The sequence below is a fragment of the Geotrypetes seraphini genome, chromosome 2 (genome assembly GCF_902459505.1).
Source record: "Geotrypetes seraphini chromosome 2, aGeoSer1.1, whole genome shotgun sequence".
Lineage (NCBI taxonomy): Eukaryota > Metazoa > Chordata > Amphibia > Gymnophiona > Dermophiidae > Geotrypetes > Geotrypetes seraphini.
Window position 1 is genome coordinate 352,987,049 of NC_047085.1, and position 15,490 is coordinate 353,002,538.

At 41.3% G+C, this 15,490-nt stretch overlaps 1 protein-coding gene across 1 annotated transcript in view; it reads right to left on the bottom strand.

Moving 5' to 3' along the window:
* Window positions 1-5,173: 5,173 nt before the first annotated feature.
* CCK (cholecystokinin) overlaps window positions 5,174-15,490 on the bottom strand; it is a 38,306-nt gene continuing 27,989 nt past the window's right edge. Inside the window, exon 3 of the mRNA XM_033935292.1 lies at window positions 5,174-5,803. Coding sequence (XP_033791183.1) covers window positions 5,670-5,803 — 134 coding nt within the window. The 3' untranslated portion in view covers window positions 5,174-5,669. The remainder of the gene's footprint in view (window positions 5,804-15,490) is intronic.

Consider the following 15,490-nt stretch of genomic DNA (forward strand, 5'->3'; position numbering starts at 1 on the left):
AAAGGACCTGCCCAAGAGGTGGAAGTAGTAGGACCATTAGGATACAGTGATCACAACATGATCCAATTCAAAATGGAAATAGGAATGCCAAAGGGGAAGAGAACCATTGCAACCATGTTTAACTTCAAGAAAGGGAACTATGACGCCATGAGACTAATGGTAAAGAGAAAACTCAGGAACAGCTCCAGGAAAACACAGACGGTGGAGCAATCCTTGACCTTATTCAAGGACACGGTAAACGAGGCACAAAAGCTGTATATACCCAGATTTAGAAAAGGGTGCAAAAAGAATTAAGCAAAAGACCCGGCATGGATAACCAATGAAGTTAAGAAGGTGATAGGAGACAAGAAAAAATAATTCAGGAAGTGGAAAAAGGATAAAACCGAGGAAAATTTGGAAAGAGCACAGGAAACATCAAAAAGAATGTCACTGTGTGGTCAGAACAGCGAGAAAAGAGTATGAAGAGAGACTTGCCAAGGAAGCATGGAATTTTAAACCATTCTTTCGATATGTGAAAGGAAAACAACCGGCAAGGGAGGAGGTGGGACCCCTGGATGAGGGAGACAAAAAAGGAGTGGTAAAGGACGAAAAGGAGGTGGCAGACAGATTAAACACGTTCTTCTCGTCGGTCTTCACAAAAGAGGACACATCCAATGTGCCGAAACCGGAAAAATTCTGCAAGAGGGATCAAGAGGAAAAACTATTGTCAATGGAGGTGAGCCTCGAAGACATACTCAAACAGATAGATAGATTAAAAACTGACAAATCTCCGGGACCAGATGGAATCCACCCAAGAATACTGAAAGAGCTCAGAGATGAAATAGCGGAGTTAATACAGCAGATTTGCAACCTATCCTTGAAAACAGGGGTAATCCCGGAGGACTGGAGGATAGCGAATGTTCCACCTATATTCAAAAAGGGATCCAGAGGCGACCCGGGGAACTACAAACCGTTGAGCTTAACCTCAGTTCCAGGGAAGATGGCCGAATCATTAATCAAGGATAGCATCAATGAGCATATAGAAAGAAATAATCTGTTGAGAACCAGCCAGCAGAGTTTTTGTAAAGGAAAATCTTGCCAAACGAACCTACTGCACTTCTTTGAGGGGATAAACAAACAATTGGAAAAAGGTGACCCCATAGACATCATATATCTGGACTTCCAAAAAGCCTTTGACAAGGTACCCCACGAGCGCCTACTAAGGAAACTGGAACCACAGGGTGGAAGGGGACGTGCACAGATGGATCAGAAATTGGCTGGCGGACAGGAAACAGAGGGTAGGAGTAAAGGGACACTACTCTGACTGGAAAGGAGTCACGAGTGGTGTCCTGCAGGGGTCAGAGCTGGGACCACTGCTGTTCAATATATTCATAAATGACCTGGAAGTAGGGACGAAGTGCGAAGTTATAAAATTTGCGAATGACACAAAACTCTCCAGTAGGGTTAGAACTGTTGAGGAATGTAAAGAACTACAAAGGGACCTGAACAAACTGAGTGAATGGGCAAATATATGGCAATTGAGCTTCAATGTAGAGAAATGCAAAGTCTTGCACATAGGGAAAGGAAACCCGATGTACAACTACACGATGGGAGGGATTGTATTGGGGGTAAGCAACCTAGAAAAGGACTTGGGGGTTTTGTTGGGCAAAACAATGAAGCCAGAGGCACAATGCGCAGTGGCCTCACAGAAGGCGAACAGAATGTTGGGCATTATCAAAAAGGGAATCACTACTAGAACCAAAGAGGTTATCCTGCCGCTATATCGGGTGATGGTGCACCTGTATCTGGAATACTGCATTCAGTACTGGTCGCCGTACCTTAAGAAGGATATGGCAATACTTGAGAGGGTCCAGAGAAGAGCAACAAGAATGATAAAGGGCATGAAGAAGCTTTCATATGCTGAAAGGCTGGAGAAGCTGGGACTCTTTTCTCTGGAAAAGCGGAGACTTAGAGGGGACATTATAGAAACTTACAAGATCATGAAGGGTATAGAGAAGGTAGAGAGGGACAGATTCTTCAGACTGGCGGGGGCAACAAGAACAAGAGGGCACTCAAAAAATTTGAAGAGCCAATTCTCTATCTGATTGCTCTAACAAAGTGGAAACGTCCAAGGATTCTTTCTGTGGTATTCCTTCATCTTCTTTCTTATTGGCTTTGGCCCCAGACAAGGATTGGATTCTTAAACTTTTCTTTAAAAATAGGGCCAAGGACTTTTTGGGGTTTCATATCCAGATATTTCCTGATGTCTCGAGAGAGACTCAGAAGAGAAGAAGGGAATTCTTAATGTTAAAACCAGGAGTGACTCAAATAGGGGGTTTATTTTTTCTTAGGTATCCTTGTAAATGTGTCATAAGATACCGTTCCTTGAAATATGTATTTGTAGATCCAGCTCACTTGACTACTTTCCTTTCTGCGAAACGTCTTGAGTTTGTAGAACCATCTGTACCATTGTGATAATAATAATTAGCTCACTTCTCAGTAGTAGCTTAAGTGATTTTTCTTGTTAAAACGTTTTACTTTAATTTAATTTCTACTCTTATCGTTAATCTTGGATCTTAATTTGAGGACTAGTGTGTGATTAAGTTAGGATGTATACTTTCTTTATTATTTTGAATTGCTTTCAGGTTTGAGAGTAAATAATATTATTATGTTTTCTTGATCTCACTTTCTGTACAAGATGATATGCTTGACAATAAATGTGTAAATTTTATAAATAAAAAAAAAAAAAAAAAAAATTTGAAGAGAGACAGATTCAGAACAAATGCTAGGAAGTTCTTCACTCAGAGGGTGGTGGATACCTGGAATGTGCTTCCAGAGGAGGTGGTAGAGCAGAGTACGATTTTGGAATTCAAAAAGGGATTGGACGAGTTCCTGAAGGAAAAGGGGATTGAAGGGTATAATTAGAGGGTAATATACAGGATAAAATGTCTTAGTATAGGATCACTTACAGGTCATTGACCTGGGGGGCCACCAAGGGAGCGGACTGCTGGGCACGATGGACCTATGGTCTGACTGGGCAGAGGCGATGCTTATGATCTTATGGTCTTTTGCATGCAGGACATCAGTGTGCCGGACTTAAACTTAATTTTAAAGTGCTCCGAGGGGTATGTGTGAGGGGAACCCCCCACTTAAGTTAGTACTGTTGCCACTGCCATTGGGAGTGTGTGTGTGTGGGGGGGAGGGGGGGGAGAATCCCCCCACATTACAGAGGATGACCAAGGAATATGTGACTTCAAGTATGGGGACTTAAAATTTCTTTTAAGAACTAAAACTAACCAGGAAAGGAACATCAGAAATTCAACATGGGAAAAGGATCATGCGGCCTCTTATAGCACACAGCTATTTCAGAACCCACTTCACCAATCCCAATATTTTAATCATTTGTTCCTCCACCTAACCTTCCTATTCCTGAATCGTATCTACTAAACATTTCTTTCAAATTACATATGATTTATATATATATATATATATAATAAAACGCTAAGCGCGCATGCGGACTCTTACCTCATGCTTCCCTGTGACGGCAAAAGTGTGCATGCACTCTTACTACGTCAGCAGGACTCCAAAATGTGTGGAGTGGCAGCTGCCGGGAGGAGGGTTTCGAGGCGAGGTGGCTGTCGGCGGAGGGCAGATGTGCCCAGGACAGAGAGCAGCTGCATCGACGGAATCTCCTCACCCGCGAACTCCGCTCACCAGTGCTGGCTGAACTCCTCAGGGTCCCACATGCCACTCTGCGCCGGGCACCGGAAGATGGGAGTCCCTCAGTGACGTGATAGAGAGACTCAACGGCAGGAGAAAGCCACGAAGCAGCCTGTGCTGCGGCTGCCAACGCTGGAGGGAGGTTTGTGTCGCTGGGAGGGTCACATGGGAGGGAGAGATAGGAGAGTCAGCGGGGGTTGGGCTGGGAGGGGAGAGAAGCATCTGCCTTGGGTGCTTCAGGCAGGAGCGTTTACAATTCGCTGCTGTTGCCGGCTTCAGCCCTTCCTCTCTGGCGGGTCCTGCCTACTTCCTGTTTTCATGAAGACAGGACGCGCCAGAGAGCAAGAACTGAAGCCGGCAACAGCAATGAATTGTGAATGCTGCTGCTGCTGCCCATGCTGCTGCTCTTTCCTTTAAAGTATAAAAGCTTCCGGTGCTTGCAGGCATGTCAACGGTGTCATGCGATGCAGGCGGGGATTAGAAAGGGTAAGGGAATCGGTCAGAAACAAACACGCTGCTGCACAGAGAAGTGGGGTGGGGGGAGGGGAGGTAAATGCTGCTGCTACACAGGGAAGGGTGGGAGGGAAATGCTGCTGCACAGGGTAGTGGGGGGAAGGAAATGCTGCTGCTGCACAGGAAAATGGAGGGGGAGGGAATGTAGGAATGCTGCTGTACAGGGTAGTGGGGTGAGGGGAGGGAAGGGAAATGCTGCTGCTGCTGCTGCACAGGGAAATGGAGGGGGAGGGAATGTAGGAATGCTGCTGCACAGGAAAGTGGGGGGAGTAGGGAAATGCTGCTGCTCCACAAGGAAGTTGGAGCTAGCACCCGTTAATATAACGGGCTATAAGACTAGTATATATATAATTTTGAATTGAAATCTTGGGTTTTTTTTTAGTTATTCTTTAGTATTGTAGTCCTGAGATAGGTGGGATGGGAGGGGGAGGTTTTGGTTGGGTGGGATTGTTTCTTGAACAATTGTTTTTATCTATTTGTGTTGATTGCGACACTTATTTCATTGAATGGTTCTTGCTTTATTTGTTTTATTTGACTGTAAATTATATTTGAAAAGTTAATAAAAAAATGTTTTAAATAAAAAAAGAAATTTTAAGAGACTACATGTGAAAGAGCTATCTGGTGTATTGGATGTTAAAAAGATATTTTGAACATTGATTTTTTGAAGCCACCTTGGTGTAGAAGACAGAAGATAAAGAGGTTTTTGTATGATAATTGGCGTGACTCTATCCATGTTGAAGAAGTAAAGTGCTGATCACTAGCCTGGTGCTTTTCCTCTTTGATGATATCTATGTAATTTGTGGGGTAGATGTGAAATGTGGTGGGTATTTTTGAATCTCTTGATTAATATCAAGAATACCAAAAACACCTTAGCATTCTCCCAGTCCCTAGAAAAAAAAATGCATTCATTGCTTGCCTGGGAATGTTGTATTTATTCCAAGATTTTACCAGAATTTCCCATTTTACTGAAATATCCTAAAAAGCATGAGTCACAGAAGCGAAAATTTCCTATGATTCAGCACTCTTGATAATTCAATGGAACAACCATGACAGTAGGTTTATTATCCTGAATAGCTTACTATGGCAATTTCATTAGGGTACTACTTAAAACCAGTGAGAATTTTGCAGAATGGCCGCAAAAATACAGGTTTTAGTTTTCACAGTAGATCACATGTTGTTTCTCTATTTCATTTAATGCAAAGCACTCAACAACTTGTTGTGACAGGACAAGAGTGTAAAATGAAATCGTCTTTTAATGTAGTATCAACAGCATGTAATAAGAAACCCTTAAAGAGCATTTTCTGGAAAATTCTGCATATATATATTGCATTGTTTAGTTTTCAAACAAATTTACATTAGGTACATAATGTTTTCTTAAAACACTGATTTGTAAAGACAGCAAATTATTATTTTTTTCTGTACAAGAAAAGGGAACATATTTTTTTGTTTTGTTATCTTTAGGATGAATATTCGTATTCTTCAGCGCTGCGACGTCCAAAATCCATCCAACCCATATAATCTCTGTCATTTATTCTGTGGCTAGGATCAATAACAGGCCTGTTTGGGGCAACTGCATATCTTCCTGAAGATCCTGAGGAAGAGAAGAAATACAATTTAGAAGCAAGCATTATAAGGTGTAACATAGTCTAGCCATGAGTCTGTTTCTCAGATCATGCAATGTAAAAAGTGCTTTGATTATTACCTTATTCCCAAGTACTGTACTATTAAAAAAAGACCAAAAAAATAAAGCAATGAGTTATCTTCCTACTTTCAGCTTTCTCATGAGAAAATAAGGAGGCTCTTAACCTGAATTGTTTACATCAGAAACCCATTTCTAAAGTCTTTTTTGTTTTTAATGTAAAAACCACCATAGGTGATCTGTAGGAAGAGTGTGATTCAACTTTTCCAGGTCAATATTTAGCCAGTGGTGATCTGCATGTTGCTGGCTAATTTAGAGCCAGTTCCCAACACTGAATATCTAGCTTCTGAGCAGCACCTGGAAGTTATGTGCAGAGGTATAACCTGGGGGGGGGGGGGGTTAGATTCATGGAAAGCAATCGCTCCCTGAAATGTATTTTCAATGAAATGTCACCTACATATATTGGCCCTTCAGCCTTGTACCGATGCCTATTTTACAAAAGGTCTGCTCTCCTTCTCGACAATACTTGGCTATGCTTCTGATTATGTGGGAACGGTGGATATTTACTATCATATCCGCATAGCAGAGTTAAGACTGCTTTTGTGGAGTCCTCACATGCCTGCTTGATTGTGGACTGCTGACGGGTTTGCTGCTCTGCTCATTCTGATCGAGCCACCCTCTGGTCATCTTCGCTCAACTCATCTGGATTCTCGAGTTTTAAAATGGTGTTTGCGGAGATGGATGTGTGCCGTTCATCTACAGTTGGGATTCTGAGACCGTCTTTGGCCAACGACAGATTGGCATCGAGGGATCACCTGCGGCCTACTTCCTCTCCCATCCATCTCATCCCATCCTGCTGCTGCCTTAGATTGAACTGAGCCGACCTGAACTTTTATTTTGCATCATCTTTATTTTTCCTTACATTCTGCTTTTGTATTGTTTATTTTATTTTATTAATTGTTTACTCAGGTACTTTAGCTAGATTGTGAGCCTTAGGGACAGATAGGGAAGTCTTAAGTACCTGTGTTTTATTGTAACTGCTTAGATCTGTAATATGCTTAAGCGGTAGATCAAATATTAATAAAAATAAATATAAACAGGCACTGAATATCACTGGTGCCTGCATAACTCAATGCTCCTCTCTGACTATCTTCAGATTGTCTTTGCATTCTCCAGTGAGTGTCATGGCAGTCACACTGGATTTTCAGTAATAATGTGTGGTAAAAATGTTCCTGCAAATCTAGGGATGGGCCATGACTTAACCTGAAAGGATCCACTCCTGCTTGGCTAAATTGTTCTGAATATCAATCCATTTTTGTCTTTGTTTGATTTTTCACGCATGCAATGGTTAGAGAGCTAATGACATTTCTATCATCGCTTCCTCCATGAGGTTTGATGGGATACAAGAATAGTTCTAACTTCACATACTGTGTGAATTTTTTATGAATGACACCTCTCAGTCAGGCTATTTCATCAATCAGCGTTAGGGCTTAATGTACTTTTAACACGTGTTAAGGAAATTAGCTTGCATTAAATTCTAAAGCCCATTTTACATCACTAAAATAAATGGCATAAATAAGATAACCACCATGTACCTAGAAGAGTCACCATCTCATTGAGGAAGAATTAAGAGGTTTGATTGGTTCCTTGACTCCTGTTCAAAGGAGAGTGACGCGTTTGATAAAAGGTATGGAAAACCTTTCATACACTGAGAGACTGGAGAAACTGGGGCTCTATTCCCTGGAGAAGAGGAGGATTAGAGGGGATATGATAGAGACTTATAAGATCATGAAGGGCATAGAGAAAGTGGAGAGGGACAGATTCTTCAAACTTTCAAAAACTACAAGAACGAGTGAGAATAGAGCTTGCAGGAATAGGGCAGGGATAGGAAAAGAACTTGTTGGGATGGGATGGGAAAATGAGAACCTGTGGGGATAGGGAAAATTTGTCCCTGTGTCATTCTCTAGTTGCAGGTAAAGCAGGGCTTCCCAAGCCTGCCCTATAAACTTCACAGTCAGTTAGACATTCAAGATCGAGTTTGTACAAGCTGCTAAGTTAGCCACATCCAGGGAGGACATTTTAGGTTAATCCTGGATTTCTGACAGCACTATCCTGATGCATTATGGGATCTACAGCATTGACTTCAGTTAGTAGAATAAAGGACTAGAAATACCACACTGCAGTAGGATATAAGTTCAAAATCAGAATTGGGACAATCTCTACCTTCTGAAACTGGGTATATTGTTAGCTCTGTGTGCATGAAATATCTGCGCATATCTGGAGCACATTAACACTTACAGTAGCAGGTTGAGAACCAGGAAAGCCAGGTTTCAAATCCAGCTTTTCCTATTAACCCTCCTAGTGACCATAGGCAAGTCACTTCACTCTTCATTGCCACAGGTATGTATTTATATCATCACGCACTAAGGTGCATTAATGCAATTTAATGTGTATTTAAATAACACAAGCTCCATAACTATCAATAACATAATTTTTTAACTATGCAATTCACTTGAATTAACACAAGGAAATAGTGAATCTTAACTCACATGGAGCTTGGGTTTGGAAAGGTGACTAATTAAATCCTAATCCATTTGTAGATATCCTACAAACCTGACTGATTACACTTCTCCCTCCGTATTCACGGTTTCGATTATTCATGGTTTTTAGCTTGCTGGCTCCTCCCCCAAAATTACATCAGCTTGCATAGATAAATCGCTGATTCCAAGCATTTACAGAGAAAATCACCGATTCCCAGCATTTTCTTCACTGTTTTGCCTCTCCTTCAGGAACAGGCCAGGTCTCCCATCATGTTATTCGAGGTTTCACCATATTTTTTTTTTTTTTTTAATTCTTATATACCGCTAATAACTGTAAGGTTTCTAAGCGGTTTACAAAAATGAATGTATTAAAAGATACAATAAATAAAAATAAATAAGATAGGTACTTGGAAATTCCCTAACTGTCCCAAAGGCTCACAATCTAACTAAAGTACCTGAAGAGACAATTTAAGAAAAATAAAGATATTCATGAGGTTTTTTTAAATAGAAAACAGCAAATAACATTTGAAAAAGTTATTTGCGGTTTTTCTGTATTTGCGGTTCTGTTAATCCCCTATCACAGCGAATACGGAGGGAGAAGTGTATAGGGTAGATTTGGAAAATCCTGATGTAACAATAGAACAATTGTAATACAATAGATACAAAGAAATAAAGATCAGAAAAGCAAGTAATAGATGGTTCTTCTTTGTTGGACTATTTAAATTCTTTTGTAATTATCTTTCCAGGGTTCCATTGCCTTCATCGGGTCAAGGCAGAGCATTATTTTCTTTTAAGTTACAAGAACCTTATTCAATATTTCTTACGAGTAATTTCTGGCTAAACCAATTTTCTTCCATTGTTTTCTGTTGCATTGTCCACCTGTGGTAGCCTCTGCTGTACCTACATGGGTTTTATGTATGCAAAGTGAGCTAATTATGCTGTTGCCTGAATCTGCAGGTAAATCATAGGATGGGTTAAACCAAAGCTGGACATAGAATGAATCACTTTAGGTAAGTGGTAAGGATTTAGGACCCCTTTTATCAAGCTGCGGTAGAGGTTTTTAGCATAAACTGGCATTGTAAAGACTCTGATGCTCAAAGAATTCTTAAGAGCGTCAAGAGCACTTACATCACCGGCCTGCACAAAAAACCTCTAGTACATCTGGATAACAAGGAGGGGGAGGGGGGTTAATCATGTAGGAGTGTCCCCTGCCTGGTTAAATTGTGCTGATTTGGGTCAGGAGGAGATTTTCAGCATTGCTTAACAAGGCAGTTCCTGAATATCTGTTCTGACTGCCATAGCACACACCAGTTAGTAACACCAAACAATTGGACCCAAAAATTCACTTGGAAAAATTACTATATGTGTTGTAAGAGTTGTTGGGCTTTCTTTCATTCATACAAAAGACTGAAAACAAAAGAAAATCATAAAGTGAAATGTGGAGAAAAACAGACCTTAATACACGGCTCCTGAACTTACAAAATATTCAATAAACCACAGATCATCACAGGTCTGAAAAAAACTCCACTAAGTTCAAAAACAAATTCATTCATCCATAGTTTCAGTCCATGTTCTATAATGAAAGTCCACAAGCAACTAACTTATAAATGTGTGTTGGCAACAGTTATACGTTCTTCAATCTAAGTACGTCAAAAAGGTCAAAAAGCTGTAGTGTAGGCTTCCAACAGCGTAATATCAAACTGAGCAGCATACAAGTAGAAAAATTAGATTACTTATCTTCATTCTAGACTTCACCAACATGTGCTGCTCTCAGAATACTCCCGATAGGGGATCACCTGTTTCACCTCTCAAGTAGGCTACATCAGGGGAATCATATAAACACTAGCTTCACACAGCATCCGAAACACAGCAAAACTTGCTTTCAAATAACAGCGAGCTAGCTCTCCAAAATGGCAGGAAAGTCTAAAAAACATCAACTGAGTATCCCCAACCACAGACTTCCCAAGCTGCACCCTAGACCCACCCAAGCTCTCCCCCAGATCCCACCCCCTTTACTAATTGTAATGTAATTTTTTCCATTCATTTTTCATATACACACAATATACACAGCAGTACTTTTCTTGTCTCTAGCGGCAGCTCACTGTGTGCTTTTAACTTGGCCACACAGCTGCCGCTAGCATTAATTTAGACACGGTTTCATCAGGTAGCCTTGGGGCCTTTGCTAGGCCAGCCTGTATCTGATGAAAGAGGAAGTTGCCTCGTCAAAATGGGCCGACCTAGCAAAGGCCCCGAGGCTGCCTGATGAAACCGCGTCTAAATTAATCCTAACAGTAGCTGTGCAGCCAAGTTAAAAGCACACTGAGCTGCCGTTGCTGGTCCGGGGGTGCGGAGAGAAGACGTGGAAGGCAGGAGTCCTGGGAGATACACGACGGCAGCAGGAAGATGCTGCCGGTAGACATGAAGCGCCAGCACGTGAACCTCTGGCCCTACAGGAGGTGCCTCTTGTGGTGAGAGGCAAGTCACTTGGCCAGCGCTTCTCTCCCTCCTCAGTGTGCCATGGCACACTTGGAATCTCAGGAGGCAAACTAGTGTGCCACAGCACACAGTTTGCGATATACTGGTCTAGAGGAAGGTATTAAAATGGTTGGTGGTCTTCATCATAAGGCATATGGGGACAGACAAAGATCTCAATATGTATATTTTAGAGCAGTGGTTCCCAAACCTGTCCTGGGGGACCCCCAGCCAGTCAGGTTTTCAAGATATCCCTAATGAATATGCATGAGAGAGATTTGCATACCTGTCACTTCCATTAAATGCAAATTTCTCTCATGCATATTCATTAGGGATATCTTGAAAACCTGACTGGCTGGGGGTCCCCCAGGACAGGTTTGGGAACCACTGCTTTTGAGGAAAGGCAGGAAAGGGGATACTTGATAGAGATGTTTAAATACCTATGTGGCATAAATGTGCATGAGCTGAGTCTCTTTCATTTCAAGGGAAACTCCTGAATAGGATGAACAGAATGAAGATAAGAGGTGATAGGCTCAAGAGTAATTTAAGGAAGTTGTACAGAACGGGTGGTAGATATATGGAACAGACTCCCAGTAGAGGTGGTAGAGACAAAGATTGTCTGAATTGTGGGACAAGATGTGGGATCTCTTAGGGAGAAGAGGAGATAGTGGATGGGCAGACTGGATGGACCATTTGGCCTTTATCAGCCATCATGCTTCTCTGTTTCTTTAAAGTGGATATTAAATGCCTGGAGAACACTATTCAGCCAATATTCAAAATGATTAAAGCAGGCAGAAGAGGCTCCTGCCTGCTTAAATCACTTGTCTGTGGCTAAGCACTCGTATTCAGCAGCACTTAGCCTTTCAGAGCTGCTGAATATTTGCTGTTAACACCTGCATCAAAGCCTGCTAACATACGGGCATTCGAGAGGCGGAGCTGGCACTTAAGCGGCTAAGTTCTAATATTCAGCCTTTGACCAGATAAGATAACCGCTTAAATTGGGCCACATAAACAGCAGTTTATTTATTTATTTGAAAAATTTCTATACCGTTTAGCACTAAACGGTTTACATAATTTACATACATAGAATGATAAAACATAATAAGACAAACACACAAACAATCCTCGGAGATCATATCTGCAAGCTAACACCAAAGCTTATATAAAGCGATCGTGAATAATTCATCAATTATACCGGAGAAACAAGTTATTGACTAGAAAAAAGCGTCCAGAAACAATTGCGTCTTGCGTAGTTTTCTAAACAAGCCCTTTTCACGGCAATTTCGTATTTGGCCCACAAGGGAGGTCCATAATTTAACTCCTGCGCAGCAGAAAGTCATCTTACCAGTCTCCAGAAGCCTTGAGTTCACATTTGTTTTCAGTACAGCTAAATTCTCAGAACGTAATGATATGTTTGGTGAAAAACTGAACATGTTATTTTTAAACAATTCTGGTTTGATTCCATATAAGAATTGATGGCAGATCATTACTGCTTTATATGGTATTCTGAAAACAACTGGTAACCAGTGCAATTGTTGAAGATAAGGCGGAATTTAATCATATTTCGACAATCCAATGAGCAATCTTGCTGCTGCGTTATGTACAACCTTTAAGTGGTTCAGCTTATGCGATCAAAGGGCTTCTTTGACTGGGTAACAAGAAAGTTGGACTTGGGAGAGTCTTTGGACGTCGTGTACCTGGACTTCAGTAAAGCTTTTGACTGTGTCCCACACTGCAGGCTGCTAAGCAAGATGGAATCGATGGGGTTAGGAGAGACACTAACTGCATGGGTCAATGATTGGCTGAGTGGCAGACTTCAGAGGGTGGTGGTTAATGGTACCCTCTCTAAAACATCGGAGGTGACCAGTGGAGTGCTGCAGGGCTCGGTCCTGGGTCCACTCCTTTTCAACATATTCATAGGGGATCTGACTCAAGGGCTTCAAGGTAAAATAACACTATTCGCCGATGACGCCAAACTATGTAACATAGTAAGTGAATGCAGTTTACAGAATTATATGGCGCAGGACCTACTTACATTGGAAAGTTGGTCCTCAACCTGGCAGCTAGGCTTCAATGCTAAGAAATGTAAGGTCATGCACCTCGGAAGCGGAAATCCATGCAGGACGTACTTCTTGAACGGAGAAACTTTAACTAGGACTTCAGCAGAATGAGATTTAGGAGTAATCATCAGTGCAGACATGAAAACTGCCAATCAAGTGGAGAAGGCTTCATCTAAGGCAAGGCAGATATTGGGTTGTATCAATAGAAGTTTCGTCAGCCGAAAGCCTGAAGTCATAATGCCGTTGTACAGGGCCATGGTGAGACCTCATCTGGAGTACTGTGTGCAATTCTGGAGGCCACATTACAGTAAAGATGTGCGCAGAATTGAATCGGTTCAACGGACGGCCACCAGGATGATCTCGGGGCTCAAGGGTCTCTCGTACGAAGAGAGACTGAACAAATTGCAGCTCTACACTCTTGAGGAACGTAGGGAGAGGGGAGACATGATCGAAACATTTAAGTACCTCACGGGACGTGTCAAAGTGGAAGATGATATTTTCTTTCTCAAGGGACCCTCGGCCACAAGAGGGCACCCGCTCAAACTCAGGGGCGGAAAATTTCATGGCGACACCAGAAAGTATTTCTTCACAGAGAGAGTGGTTGATCATTGGAACAAGCTTCCAGTGCAGGTGATCGAGGCAGACAGCGTGCCAGACTTTAAGAATAAATGGGATACCCATGTGGGATCCCTACGAGGGTCAAGATAAGGAAATTGGGTCATTAGGGCATAGACAGGGGGTGGGTAAGCAGAGTGGGCAGACTTGATGGGCTGTAGCCCTTTTCTGCCGTCATCTTCTATGTTTCTATGTTTCTATAATATTGCACTTAACTTGCATAAACTTTAGCAGCTGACCAAGCCAGTCTTTGGATCTAAACATATGAGATAAAACTCTGCATATGGTTAGCCAGTGCCATTTTGGAATTTGGCACTGTGATAACAACTTCTTTCTGACCCCATTGATTGTGGAATGACTTCTGATGGGGTTGACCTGTGCTGCTAGCTGGATATTAGTAATGGATAAACAGGTAGATGTGAAGGAAGAGACTTCACAACACTCATGATAAGTAAGTTGAAATGTTGCATTATTATTGAATAACCCTTTTTCAATATCTCTAAGTTCCTTAGCTTGCATTTGTGTGTGATGCTGCTCATATGTTTGTAACCTGATATGCACTTAGATTGAAATAATGGACTATAAGTGTCATCCTCCCCCCTTTGTTTTCTCCTTCCCCTCTTATCTCTTTTTTTATTTTATTTTATCTTGATGTATTTTTGCACCTTCTTAACCCTGAATCCTTTTTTGTCAATATATTCATGTCTTGCCTGTTAAACATACTCCTTTTATGAACTGTTCCCCTTTTTCTTTACTTTTATCCTTAATCTTTTTTTAAATTTTAGTATTGTAAACCGTCTAGGTACACGTTGATAGACGGTATATAAAATAAAGAATAAACTTGGAAAACTTGGAAATGAAATTCACATTGACCTTACAGTGTGCCAAGACCATGCTCTCAAAACACTTCAGCATATGATCTTCCCAGGATGAGCATTAATAGAGAATGGTGTATACAGACAGATCGAGGGATCCTATCAAGCTCTACATCCCAGTCATGTGGCCAGAGGAAGGCAGAAGGATGGCCAAGCTCAGGAAAGAAGATGCCACTTCGGTAGCTCTGAGATGATTCATCCAACAAAGTAACAGATATGAAATAGGCTGAGTGAGAGGTCAGACTGGGGTTGGACTGAGGGGTTAAAAGATTGATGGGACTGGCTGCAGAGGGAAAAGGTTTTGGGTTATACTGGGGAGCAAGGAAGAAGAGTGCTATGGCAGGGCTAGGGACGGGGCTCAGGTTGAGAAGAAGAGTGCTGTAGTACAGCCAGGGGAGGTTTAGCTGAGAGATCAAACAGTAATGAGTAGTGATAAATGAATGTTATATACAGTATAGTACAATATAAGAATGAACATTTTTATTGTGTTGGTTTGTATTAACTCGTTATTAATGCTAGCAAAGACAAACACAATAATACTGGCCTCTTTATGATTTTATTTTTGTTACTACCACAGTCCAAGGCTTGTCTTCTGATGGATACAATTTATAAACCCCAAATACTGTCCTAGGTATAACATTTTCATCAGTTTTGTTTCTGATAATGCATGTAGAAGATAAAATATCACAGAATATACAAAATGGAGCTTTCTGTGTCTAAATTATGTATGTTCAACCTGGAACCCATTCTGAGCTCTTTGGAGACAACGGGATAGAAAATAATTAAATAAATAAATAAGTGCTTTGAAAATGAGTCTCTATGTCTCTTTCTTATTTCTGTCAGAGACTCTTAAGAATATATATTTTCTTCAGTGTGTCCCAAAGTAATTGCAGTTTTTCCTGTTGTACTGTTCTAGCTACTAAATAATTAAATAGTTATTTGGGAACTTAATCTTCTTTAGCCTCCAGGAAGATCCATGTGTGATAAAAGAGTTTATAATGAGCAGTGAAAGACAGTCAGGAACAGGCGCTTAGCTACAACTGAGCAAACCTGGCAAAATGCCCAGGGTCTCCCTGC